Genomic DNA, 13,043 nt, shown 5'->3' with positions numbered 1-13,043 from the left:
CGGGGACCCCGATGTGCACAGGGACCCTGCACTGCACAGGGACCCTGCACTGCACGGGGACCCTGCACTGCACGGGGCCCCAGCCCGGCGCTCACCGCGCTCGCCGTGTGCCCTGCAGGTGTATGAGAGCGGCAGCAATGTGGACCAGTTCGTGACTCGCTTCCTGCTGAAGGAGACGGCGAACCAGACCCAGTCTCTGCTGAGCTCGGTGGAGAGCGCTGTGGACGCCATCGACGAGCAGACCAACCCCGCCAGGTGCAGCGGGAGCGGCAGCGGGAGCGGGAGCGGGAGCGGGAGCGGGAGCGGGAGCGGCAGCGGGAGCGGCAGCGGCAGGGGGAGCGGGAGCGGCAGGGGGAGCGGGAGCGGCAGCGGGAGCGGCAGGGGGAGCGGGAGCGGGAACGGGAGCGGCAGCGGGAGCGGGAACGGGAGCGGCAGCGGGAGCGGCAGGGGGAGCGGGAGCGGGAACGGGAGCGGCAGCGGGAGCGGCAGCGGGAGCGGCAGCGGCAGGGGGAGCGGGAGCGGGAGCGGGAGCGGCAGCGGGAACGGGAGCGGCAGCGGGAACGGGAGCGGCAGCGGGAGCGGGAGCGGCAGGGGGAGCGGGAGCGGCAGCGGGAGCGGCAGCGGGAACGGGAGCGGCAGCGGCAGGGGGAGCGGCAGCGGGAGCGGGAGCGGCAGGGGGAGCGGGAGCGGCAGCGGGAGCGGGAGCGGGAACGGGAGCGGCAGCGGGAGCGGGAGCGGGAGCGGCAGCGGCAGGGGGAGCGGGAGCGGCAGCGGGAGCGGGAACGGGAGAGAGGGCGGGAGCGGGAACGGGAGCGGGAACGGGAGCGGGAGCGGCAGCGGCAGCGGGAGCGGGAACGGGAGCGGGAGCGGGAGCGGCAGCGGGAGCGGGAGCGGCAGCGGGAGCGGCAGGGGGAGCGGGAGCGGGAGCGGCAGCGGCAGCGGGAGCTGGAGCGGGAGCTGGAGCGGCAGCGGGAGCGGGAGCGGGAGGAGGCTTTTGTGGGGTGGGGGAAACGCAGCAGCAGCAAAAGGGAGCTGGGACAGTGGCTGCTCTTCTCTTTGCCCTCCTTCCCGACTTCCTGAGCTTTCTGGGGGCTTTTCTGGGGGTTGTTAACAGGAGCGGGGTGTGGGGATGCAAACCAGGGGCAGCCCCTTGGCAAACCCACCCAGGGCAAAACACAGGCACCTGCAGAGGAGCGGCTGTGCCTGAGCTGAGCTGAGCTGAGCTGAGCTGAGCTGAGCTGAGCTGAGCTGAGCTGAGCTGAGCTGAGCTGGGGACAGCCCACAGGGACAGTGCCTGGGATGCTGCCCCTCCTGCCAGAGCACTCAGTGAGCATAACCATCCCTAGGAAAAAGCTGCTTGTGCATTGGGGACACTTGCCTGAGGACAGGCAATGCTGTCCCCTGGTCTCGAGAGGGGCTGTCCCCATCCCAGCAGCCCAGCACCTGCCACTGAGCTTGGGCAATACAGAGGAGACCCTTTCAGGATTCCCTGGCTGCTGTCAGGGCTGAGATACAAGGAGTTCCTAGCAGCAGAGGTAAAAGCTCAGCACAGCCCCCTTGGTGCCATGTCACCAGCTGGAAACAGGACAAGCTGCCATGGAAACCTGTCTGTCAGGCACTCAGGGAACGAGCCCTTCTCCTGTCTCCTGCTTCTCCTCCTCAGGACACTTGCACAAGGATATTTTGGCTTCCCCAAGCCATGGGTGGGCAGAGGGGCACCTGGAGAGTGAAAATCCCAGCTCCCTCCTAAGACAGGCTTGTGGCTGTGTGATTAGAAAGGGTGAATAAGCAACACACACACAACTTCTTCAAAGCAGCAAGAAGTGATTTATTGAAAAGCCACCACATTTATATAGGATAGATAGTGCAAAACAAAGTAGAAAAGGTTCATTGGTCCAAGAAGGCAGCACCTCTTTAAAAACATGCTTTCTGCAAAACATCCCAAGACACTCACACAGCGCTGTGGTCAACACCAGGTGTTTAATCTGTGCTATTTATTCTCCCTTCTCTTGTTTGTCTCTGAGAAACGTCCCCAGCCTGGGAAAGATCCGAGCTGGAGCTGAGAAAGCCAAAATCCGAGTTGGATTTTTCCACAAGCCTTCAGCAGTGTCCACACAGACTCAGCACAGTGAGACCTGGGCAGCTCTGCCACCATCCCATCAGCTTTTCTAGCAAGAATGCTGCGGGTTTCATCATCTCACATCTCTTTCTTCTCTTTGTTTTGTGGCAAACCTTGTACAAAAAGAAGGAGAAGCTCCTGCAACACAATGATGAGGAAACAAACCCAACATCAGGCAAAACAATTAGAGCCCATGAAAGACTTTTCTGGCTTTTATTTGCTGATGTGTGGGCCCAGATCATAATGGGGAGTATTGTAGTTGTTTTCTCATGAAGGTAATAGCTAAAAAGAAAAATAAATCCTACAAAAAACTATCTCCTGCATCCACATGAAGACAAAGAGGTGGCCTAAAAAGCACAAAAATAAAGGGCTGTAGAAAAAAGTGCAAAGGCAGAGGTCCAAGATGGAGATACCTCATTAAATTTTGATTAAAATAAATCTCTGTTTTTGCCTAATTTCCTGTCTATTGACAGGGGATTGTCCAGGACCAGCACTGGTATAATTGCACAGCCTAGCAAAGGATGCTCCTCAACCTTTATTGTTGTTCCTGCTTCCTTATCTTTAGATGTTCTTTGGGACCAGACCTGCACATGGTGTTCCTGTGTGTGTGGTGGAGCCCACAGTGGCTGATTTTTAGGGTAGCTGGGGAAAGAGAGCACAGCAGTTGTGCTTTGGAGGAGCCAGGTGCCAGGAGAGGGACAGGAGGGACAGATGCTGGGCCACTCAGCATGTTGTCTCCAGCTGGGAGCTGCTTGACTAGCAAAAGACGCCAAGAGGAGCCAGGGCTCCCAGGCACCTCTGTCAACAGCTGGCACAGAGCTGCTCTTGCTGGAAGGAAACATTAGAAATCCTTTGAGCTGCTCAGCCTCTCCCTCTGTGTGGTGCAGGCTTCCTGTGGGTGGAGGACAAAGGAGAGGGTCATTCTTCCCCAAACCCATTCCCATCTCCTACACATGGATGGCAGCTGCAAGCCCTTGTGAGGATGGCAGATCTCAGAATTCTCTCTGGCTCACAAATAAATGAGGTCCTGGGAGGACCACCAAGGATCTGGGGCTGGATGGTGATTAGGGATGCTCCATATGTGGAAGTGTTTTGAGACAGTTTTTTGGATCTTTAAGCCACCTCCAGGCCAAATGGGCTTTGTAGACCTAGACAAAGAAAGCAGTGTGGAGGAAATGCTACAGTGGTTGTGTTTCCATTCTCCAGGAGAACTGCAGCTGCAGTTAGTGGGATACACAGCCTCTGCTCATGGGCAGCCATTCAGGCAGGGCCAGCTTCAGGGGCCTGAATGCCTCCCTTTACAGGTGTCTGTCTAGGACAGAAAAAGTCCCTGAAGCTGCCAGGAGGTCTTTGCTGTTGCATAAGCAGGAAAGAAAAGTGATGGCTGCTGGTAGCAGCCTACTGACATTCCTCTGTTTGTGACCTACTCCCACACTGGCTGATGCCAAAGGATGGTGCAGGAAGGAAGGCTGCACTGCCTGGGCACAGTGTGGGCACTGTTGCTCTCCAAGGGGTCTGGCATCATCAGCAGAGCTGCCAGAAGGAATGTTCCAGTGCTGGCTCCCCAGGGCTGGCATGTGCCATCCCATGCTCTGCTGTCCTGACAGCCTGTGTGCTCTCTGGTTGCAGGCACTACCCCAGCAAGGATGGTCACAGCCTGAGTGACACCTGGTATGACAACCCCGTGCCCAGCTACCCTCCCAGTGCCTGGATGGTCCCCAGGGAGCAAGGAAAGAGCTTCCAGACTGGTAAGTGCTGGCTGCCTGGGGTGCCTTGGAGCACTCAAGTCCCAGCAGCAGCACAGGGCTCTCAGGGGGTGCCTGCAGGTGCCCCTCACTCCATCTCTGCCTCCTGGCACTGCACAGGTTCCCCTGACACCAAGGCAGAGGGGCTGGAGGGGCAGATCAACAGGCTGGCCAAGCTGATTGGCAAGCTGGAGGACAAGGTAAGAGCCAGCATTTCCCTGTGTGGGGCTGTCCTGCCATCCCAGGGGCAATTCGGGGACATTGCCCCAGCTGTTTTGGGGAGGGATGAGGGAATGGTGTTGAGGATATTGGCTGCAATGGGAGCCCAGGGAACTTTTGCAAAGGGTCCTGACTGGAGGTGCAAGCGGCTCTTGGAGCATGTCCCCTGCAGAGAAGGGGGCACAGTCATTGCAAATGCTGGGGACAGAAACCCACCAAGCAGAGAGGGACAGGCAGCCTCAGCCAATCCAGCACCCCCTCTGCTGCTAATTCTCCTTTTGGCAGACCCTGTGGTTCGACCTGCACCAGCGGCTGTCAGACAGCGAGAGCACAGCGTGCACGGTGAGTGTGCACCCCTGGGCTGGGCCTGAGCACAGAGCCACACCCGGGGCTCACTGTGCTTCTGGGCTCTCACACGCTGTGTTTGGGGCCCGGCAGTACCTGCTCCTGGTGAGGAACGAGATGACAGTGTCACACAAGCACCTGGGCGAGTTCTGCAGCTCCCTGAAGCAGTACCTGAAGAGCGTGGCCGGGGAGCGGGACTGCTTCCAGTGGGTACCACCAGCAGCTGCACTCCGGGGGCTGGGGAGGTGGGGGCTTGGTGGGGGCTGGAGTGAAGGACTGAGGCAAACCAGCCAGGATTTGGGATGTAGTCAGACACCAACACTGCTTTTGCATGGGCTGGGGAGTGCTGGGGTGGGGGGAGGGTTCCCCTACCTGGGATGGTGGGGCCGGATTCCCCCTTTGTAGCCCACCCTAGAGCACACCTGTGGCTGCAGAGGGGGGAGGCGTGCCCCACGTTGGGGGCTCACCCCCTCTCCCTGCTCCTGCCAGTGTCACTGCAGTGAAGCTGCCTGATGGGGTCACCTTCATCGTCTATGAGTTCTGGGAGACCGAGGAGGACTGGAAGAGGTAGGGGAGGGGATGAAAAAACCCATTTTGGGACGCTTGGGTGTGGAGGGTTGTTAGAACATCTGAACCCGAGCTCTGTCCCCTGCCTGATAGCAGGGCTGAGGAGCTGTCTGTGACCCTGTAAACAGGACAGGTGGGTCAGGGTGGGTCTCCCTACACCTCCCACCTGGGAGTGCCTTTGGAGGTGGTGATGGAGGGGTCAGTGTCCTGAACCCAGGCAGGGTGCTCTGCTCAAGGGATGTGAGCAGGATTGCTGGCACCCAGCCCTGCCAGAGCCCGTGGTGCAGTGGGGGGCTGGGATGGTGGTTTTGGGGGCTGGCTGTCACCTTCTCTGTCCCACCCCGGCACAGGCACCTGCAGAGTGCCACCTGCAAGGGCTTCCAGCACGTCAAGGTGGACACGCTCAGCCAGCCTGAGGCCATCTCCAGCGTGGCCGTGCCAGGTAGGGGGACAGCCACCCCAGAGGGTGGGGGACAGGGACCCCTGGGCAGCCACAGCTCTCCAGCTGTTGGAGAGCAAGGTGGCACGGTGTGGAGGGCAGCTGGGTTGGGCTGAGGGTGACGTGGGGCTGGGCAGGTGTGACCTGCAGTGATGCTTCCCTGCAGCTGCCTGGTGCACCCTGAGCCGAGAGTGACCGTCGGTGCTGGGACCCCGCCACCACCTGTCCCCTGTCCCCTCTGCGGGGTGGCCGTGACTGGGGGAAGTGTCAGCGGGACCTGGCTGCAGTGAAGGAAACCCCCATGTGTGTGTCCCCCATCCCAGAGTCCTCCCTCAGCCACCCCATCACCTGGGTCAGCTCTCCTTGGCATGGGGTGGTTTGGGGGAAGGACTGCCAGGGAGGGGCTGGCAGGACTTGGGGAGGGGGACATCCCCCAGACATAGGGAGGGGGGGCAATGGGTGCAGGCAGGCACTAGGAAGCAGGAATGGGAGCTGGAGGGGGGAGGCTGGAGCCCCCTTAAAAGAAGGGAATAGTTTGGGGGTCTCCAAGTCCCCAGGGGCCACCCAGGGAGGAGACTGGGGGACTGAGGCTGTGACTGGTGCAGTGTGTGTGTACCTGCAGGGATGGGGAGTGCCCCAGGGGGGAGGCAGGGTGGTGGCAGAGGGGGGTTCCCTGCTCCCAAGGTGCCCCTTAGTCCTTTCCAGCTGTGGGAGTCCCAAGGAGTTTTCTCTGCATGTGCACAGTTGCTGGTGCCTTGCAGGTGTGAGGGTGGCTGCCTCCCCTCCTTCCTGGGGTCTGTACTTCGTCTGTGTGTCTGTCTGTCTGTCTGTGCTAATCCCACCCCGCCGTGTGTGGGGTCCCTCGGGGTGTGTGGCACAGGACCCTTGCCAATACCCTCTCCTGTCTTTATTAGCCACTGTACAACGGCGACGGTGATGCCAAATAAAACCGCCATGGCATCCAGTGTTCGGGGCATCTGTCCGGGGCAGGATGGCAGGGGGGACACGCTGGGGACATGCTGGGGACACGCTGGGGCTCTGTGGTCCCTCAGTGCAGCAGCCCCAGCACGGCCAGGGCAGCGCTCTGCCCGCAGACGAAGGCGCCGCCCAGAACGGAGAGAACGCCCCAGGCGATGAGAGCAGCCCTGCGGACAGAGCGGAGGCTGCCGGGGTGGAGCTGAGCCCAGAACAGGCCAGCCCGCACCCCAGCTCCTCTGGCTGGGGAGCTCTGCAGGGTCAGCTCCTCTGCCTTGCTCCCAGTCGATGGCTCAAGAGCCCAGCAGCCCCTCTGGGGCAGCCCCAATCTGCACTGCAATGACACAAACCTTGGTCAAAAAGCCAGCAGATGCCACCACGAGATCACTCCCAGTTCTGCCCGTGCCCAGTGGCCACTCACCCACCCTGCCGGCCACTCGCACACACCCCAGCTCATCCCATCACCACATGCTTCCAGCCCTGTCCCCTCCCGGCTCCAGCCCAATCCCCTGGGCCAGCACCTCCTGGTCCCTCCTCCCCGGGCACACAGCCCCATACTGAGCCCCTGGGATGCAGCACTCACCCCAAACCCAGCTGCTGCTCTGTCGCAGGGCTCTCAGCACCGTGCTCCTTCCTGGACTGTCCCCTTGCAGTCTCCATCGCTCCAGCTCGTGTTGTCCCTCTCCTCATGATGGGCTCATGCTCTGGCAGGTCCCCAGGGGACCTCTCCAAGCCTTTGTCACCCACCTGGGTGCCTCTGCTGACCCTCTGCCTTGACCTCTCCAGCACTTTGGCACCATTTGGAGCATCCTCACCCCTCCCCAGATGTTCATGGTTCCCCAGTGCCCCTCTGACCAAGACCCCAATGTCCTGGGGTGCTGCCTCCACCCACCATATAACCTTCATGCTCCCTCAAACTCTGCTGCTCCCCCAGGGGCACCACAGACACGCTTAAACACACACTTATCCCAAAACACACCAGCAACATGTCAGGTCCCCCTGACACAACAGAGACCCAGCACCTGATGGCCTCCTGTCTTGGGGCACCCTGCCCCTCTGATCTCCAACCTGACCCCACCCCAGCTCCCACCAGGTGCCCCAGTGACACCAAACCCTACAGCTTTCCGCCCCTAAAGTCACTCTGGTACCTGGTGTGCAGGGACATTCCCAGGCACAGCCCCAGTAGAGCACTCCCCTGCACACCCAAATCCCCCTCCTTGCAGGGTTCCCACCATGAGCAGGGTGACCCCCAGGGATCTGCCTGGGCCACGGCCCATGGGATCCACACCCTGCCCCTTCCCTTGCCCCCAGCAGCACTGAACACAGACACTCACCTTTTGCGTGGCCCGAGGCTGTGTGTCCCAGTCATGCACACGAGGCACAGCCCTGCTGTCAGTGCAGAAGCTCAGCCCCAACCCAGCCCCCTGCACTGTCCCCCATGAGCACAGCCCTGAACCCTCAAAACAGGGCAGGACAGGCCCCTTTCCACTGCAGCCATGCACCAGTGACCCCCCGCTTTCCTCCCTCCCCGTGCCACCTCTTGCCTGGGAAGATGAAGATGAAGAAGGCGCTGATGCCGCCGATGAGCTCGATGACTTTGCCGATGTCGGGCACGAAGAGGGCGATGGCCAGGGTGGCAGCCATCCAGGTGACCGTCAGGGCCACCCTGCTGCGCCGCTCCTGCGCCTCAGCCACGGCCCCGCGCTTCGGGGCTCCCCACAGGTCCCTCACCACAGATCTGGGAGGGAGGGTTGGGGGGCTGACAGCACCCAGGGGAGCTGCACCGGCTGGGGGGACACCCAGCTTGTCACCACTCCCCTCACCTGCCCAGCAGCACCACAATGGGGTAAATGGTGACGATGGAGATGCCGAAGAGCAGGCGGGCAACGATGACAAGCGGGTCATTGCCTGGGTAGGACATCAGGACATCGGACGCCACGGCCTCGCCGAAGGTCAGGTAGCCATAGAGCCCTGCTGACAGGAGGGCAGGGCAGCCGTGCAGTGAGCAGGGCAAAGGAGCTCTGAGGAGGGTGGATGAGCCAAGGGGAGAGGGGACCCCAGGGCAAGGCGGAGTGAAGGGTTTGGTGCTGGGGTTACCAGTGAGGGAGTAGATGAGCAGGCAAATGAGCATGGAGAGCACAGAGACGGTGACCCAGTGGGAGAAGCTCTGGTTGCGCATGCTGCTGTAGATGGCCACACATGCCTCGTGGCACTGCAAGGCAAGGGGGATGGTGCTGGGGCCCCATGCAGGGACAGCTCCCACCCCCAGCATCCTCCCTCCCACCTATGGGTGCCCTGTCCCGCTCTGCCCCATTCCCAGGCACTTGTGTCCTGCCCCACAGCCACCTCTGGTGACAGCTACAGGTCCCCTTCCCTACAACCTGCCCTTGAAGGCATGGCATCCTCATGGTCTGGGATGCCACGGGGGGCTGCCAGCACTGCCCTGGTAGCTGGGGCCAGAGGGACCAGGGCGGCCTACCTGGAAGCCAAAGCAGATGGTGGGAATCACACTAAAGATGGAGGTCCAGGAGGAGGACCTGTGGCACGTGGAGAAGAAGCACAGAGCAAAGGGCATGAGGCTCTTATGGAGAAGAAACCTTCATGTCATAAACAGTGCAGCCTGGATGCCATTATGAGAATCTCTTGCCCCAGGGATAAAGGGGTATTGCTGGCGTGAAAGCTGGGGCTGGAAACTACCATCCACTGTGAGTTGTGCCCAGCTCACCCCCACCACACACAGCACCCAGCACCAGCCCTGCCCCAGGCCACTGCTCATGCCATGGAGATCAGGGCAGGAGGGACATGGGGCTGACCCTCCTACCTGGAGGGCTGGGGAGGCTCAGCCAAACGCAGGCTTTCTGCCTGCAGGTAGTATTTCAGGACGATGACCAGAGTGAGGTAGCAGGCAGCCAGCGTGCCCAGGATGCTGTCAGGGCATGGGAGAGCATCAGCACACAGCCAGGAGGAAGGGAGGAAGGGAGCTCCCGTGGCCCCACAGGGTCCTGGGTACAGGATACCAGGGGTGGGCCACCACAGGGACAGCCCAGGTGGTACCTGGAGTACTTCTGGAAGCCAATCTCCCTGGGGACGGAGAGTGGGAAGATGACGAGGACACAGAGAGCTGAGAGGGTGAAGCGCTGGTCCACGTACCAGGGGGGCAGCTGGGGGGCCCCACTCAGTGTCCCATTGGGGTACAGGGAGTCACACACTGTGGGGGCAGCAGGGGGTCAGCTGCGCCCTGAAAGGCGGCCCAAGGAGGGCGGGAGCATCACACCATGGCAGAACCAGGGAGCCCCACGTCCTCAGAATTTCCAGGAAAACCCCGGGGGTGACCCCGGCCCACGTGGGACCACTTCCCCTCACTCCTGAGAGCTGCTAGCCCCAAGCAAGCCCCAAACACAGTAAGGGAAAACAACTCACGTTTCTCCAGCTGGTCGCCCGCCACCCTAAGGAGGGCCACGGAGATCATGAAGAGGTTGAGGAGGAAGCAGACCTCACAGAGCTTCCCCACGGCCGCCCCGCACACGGCCCGCACCACGCCCTGGTAGGTGGGCTGGGCGCTGAGGGCCGCGGCGTAGCCCAGCACGGCCAGCCCGCTGACCAGGAACAGCAGCGAGCCCTGCGGACACAGCCAGCGGGCAGCAGCACGCCCACCCGCCCCGGCCACCGGACCCGCGGCCAGGGACCAGCCTAGCGGCCGCATCGCCTGTAGCCTGGGTACCAAGGGTCAGCAAAAGGATGGAGACACAGCCTTGTGATACCGTGGGCTTAGATTTGGGCTTTTGGGGCATGTACGGGAGCAGACACCCATTTACTTTGAGTTGAGCTACAAGTGCGGCTTCAGCTGCAAAGAGCATCCCGAAAGTGGCACCGCAGCAACAAACCCGAGGATTGCGGGGGTCGGGCCGGGAGTGTCGTGCCGAGGGGGTCCCCGCCAGCTGCCCAGGTACCCGGGCAGGTGCGTCCCGTCCCTCCGCGCCCTCCCCGACAGGCGCCCTCGGTCCCTGTGCCGCAGCCCCTCGGCGTGCCCCCCGCCCCGATCCGCCCTTACCAGCTCCACCAGGAGGGCGGGCACGGCCCCGCCGGCCCTGCCGAAGGCCCAGGGGAAGCTCAGCAACCCCGCGCCCAGCGCGGACTTGAGCAGGATGAAAACGGCGCCGGCGGAGGAGAGCCCGGGCGGGGAGAGCCCGGCGGAGCGGCCCGCCGCCGGCAGCAGGGGCCGGGCCTCGCCCGCCGCCCGCTCCATCGCGGGAGAGTGCAGAGCGGCCCCTCCGCGGGGCCCCGGCGGCGGGCGGGGGCTGCACGGACCCCCCGCCCCCGGGCCGTGGGGAGGGGGCGCCGGGGGGCGGGCGGGAGGCGCCGTGGGAACCCCCGGCAGGAGCGCACCGGGGAACAGCCCCGTCCTCATCACGGCTCACAGCCCATCCTGCTCACGGCTCACAGCCCGTCCTCATCACGGCTCACAGCTCACAGACCCGTCCTGCTCACGGCTCACACTCCGTCCTGCTCACGGCTCACAGCTCACAGCCCGTCCTCATCACGGCTCACACTCCGTCCTGCTCACGGCTCACAGCCCCGCGGCATCCCCGGCGCTCGGAGCGCTCCTGCGGAGGACATCAACCCCTTCAGCTCCCGGCGCGGGGCCAGGCAGGCGGGCTGGGGGCTCGTGCTCACACTGTCCCCGAAATTATCTTCACCACAGGGCCTTCCTCATCCCGCTCTATTCAGCCAGGCATGAATTAACACCAAGAGGCATTAACGGAGTGATGGAAGGCAGCTGCAGATCACACCCCTCATAACTCGCTGGGTACAGTCCAGCACCCCTGCGTGTCTCCACAGCAGCTAAAAGCCCACTGGTGCTCTCCTGCACTGGGAGACTTCGGAGCCATCCCATCCCATCCCATCCCATCCCATCCCATCCCGTCCCGTCCCGTCCCGTCCCGTCCCGTCCCATCCCGTCCCATCCCATCCTCCAACAAAGGGGATGCCAGGCTAACAGGATGGGGTGACTGATGCTGCAGAGGACAAGCACAGAGGAGGCTGCACCCCACAGGGACCCATTCCCAACATGAGGGACACACAGCAGCTCTGTGCCACTCTTGGCACATGCCACTGCCCCAGGGCTCAGCACACAGGCCCTGGCGTTGGCTGACAGCCTCTAATGCATTTTTGATTTCCCAAATATGTGCCCTTCTGATCTTGGTAAGAAGGATAAAGAGACTTTAATCAGCTGCTAGGAGGAATTATGGATGGCTAATTGTGCCTGCCACCTCCATTACATCTCTGTGCCTACAGGGTTTATAAACACTTAGAAGGGCCCTTCCAAGCCTTCATTAGCTGCACACCAAAGGCTTCGGAAACAATTGGCCTCTACGACTTAGAAATTGGCCACTGGGCTGTAAAATACCAGCCACTGGGAAAGGCTCTTAATTCGGACTGTGCTTTGATACAGCTTGATTCTGGTTTCAAGGCAGCAGGGGAGCTCTAATCTCTCATTAGTGCTGCAATGCAAGTCTCCTCATTAGCAACAACCTGAGAAGTGGCACCAAAAGCTTTCCAGTCTTCCTCTGATGGAAGAACCTCAAACCAAAGAGGTGCAACTCATCTCCCACACCAACACAGCAGCCCCAGACAGCTTCTCTGCTCAGTGGCTCTGGGCTCCATCCCTTATATTCTCCTCCCTTTCTCCCATTTCTCTGTGTGCTCTAGCCCCTGGGAGACCTGTGGGTTGGCAGCTTTACCTGCTGCTGCATCCCCTTGGCACATGAAAAAAGGGCTGTTTTCCACATTATTATCTCTGAGGACTGTAGAAGGTACAAAAATGCAAAGGGACAGTCCTTGTTTCATACAAATAAAAACACTAATCACAGTTATGCTTTGCTACCCACAATCCTTTCTGAGGTCTGGTCCTTGAGATTTCACACCTTTACTGATAAATTTTTTACAGCCTGGACAAGTTGCACAGCTTTTTCTGGCTGTTCCTATGAGAGATCCTAATGCCATACTGAGATGCTGAAAATCCCCTCCCTATCATTATGGATATGTGCTCAGAAAGGGAGGAGCAAGAGGCTCCAACCCTACTGGGATGGCACAAGCAGCCCAACCTTGGGACCACCTTCTCAGCCCTAACAAGCTCCACTAATGGCTCCAAAGCAAAAGCTCAGTGCCTTCTCTGCCATGGCCAGAGGATCTTGCCTCTTCCAAATGCATCCTCCAGAAGAGAAATGTTGGAAAAAGGCAATCATCCTTTAAGTTAGGGAAAACTGGTTTGCCCAATCTTTTTTTCAGGACACTCATGCACTGACAAACCCTATCCATGGCTGCCTGGATAGGCTTGTCCCACACTACATGGAGCAAAGTTCTCTCCTGCAGTGCACCTTCCACAGCCACCCCCATCCCTGCTTGTAAGCCCTATGAGGATGGGTGCAGACTGCCCAGCAGGGCAATCCCTACCTTCTCTTTCTCCAGCCATGCCCAGAGCTGACCACAAATTCACCCAGGACTGTTCACCAGTGCATTCTGCTTACCTGCCCAGGCTGCCATCCCACTCACAAATACAGGCAGCCACCAGCTCCTGGCTCCTCCTAGGAAAATGTGCTTGTTTGGAGCAATGATGAAAGCACTTGGCAGGGAA

General features: G+C 60.8%; 2 protein-coding genes across 3 annotated transcripts in view; one reads left to right on the top strand and one right to left on the bottom strand.

Moving 5' to 3' along the window:
* NECAB2 (N-terminal EF-hand calcium binding protein 2) overlaps positions 1-5,743 on the top strand; it is a 73,147-nt gene extending 67,404 nt beyond the window's left edge. For both annotated transcript variants that reach the window (XM_079316549.1, XM_079316550.1), the window contains 8 exons: positions 119-255; positions 3,749-3,867; positions 3,985-4,064; positions 4,369-4,425; positions 4,522-4,634; positions 4,918-4,995; positions 5,346-5,437; positions 5,601-5,743. In XM_079316549.1, the coding sequence (XP_079172675.1) occupies positions 119-255; positions 3,749-3,867; positions 3,985-4,064; positions 4,369-4,425; positions 4,522-4,634; positions 4,918-4,995; positions 5,346-5,437; positions 5,601-5,629 (705 nt within the window). In that variant the 3' untranslated portion in view covers positions 5,630-5,743. The remainder of the gene's footprint in view (positions 1-118; positions 256-3,748; positions 3,868-3,984; positions 4,065-4,368; positions 4,426-4,521; positions 4,635-4,917; positions 4,996-5,345; positions 5,438-5,600) is intronic.
* A 713-nt stretch (positions 5,744-6,456) lies between these two features.
* Positions 6,457-10,390, bottom strand: SLC38A8 (solute carrier family 38 member 8). The gene is made up of 9 exons (XM_079316548.1): positions 9,830-10,390; positions 9,464-9,617; positions 9,231-9,335; positions 8,889-8,946; positions 8,507-8,621; positions 8,233-8,383; positions 7,954-8,147; positions 7,744-7,795; positions 6,457-6,579 (listed from the first exon to the last, which is right to left on the bottom strand). The coding sequence occupies exons 1-9, from the start codon at positions 10,110-10,112 to the stop codon at positions 6,483-6,485; spliced, it is 1,209 nt and encodes a 402-aa protein (XP_079172674.1). The 5' UTR covers positions 10,113-10,390; the 3' UTR covers positions 6,457-6,482.
* Positions 10,391-13,043: the final 2,653 nt, after the last annotated feature.

Source organism: Erithacus rubecula (genome assembly GCF_903797595.1).
Source record: "Erithacus rubecula genome assembly, chromosome: 12".
Classification (NCBI taxonomy): domain Eukaryota; kingdom Metazoa; phylum Chordata; class Aves; order Passeriformes; family Muscicapidae; genus Erithacus; species Erithacus rubecula.
Note: the sequence above shows the minus strand (reverse complement) of the source record. Positions and strands in the feature narration are given on the sequence as shown.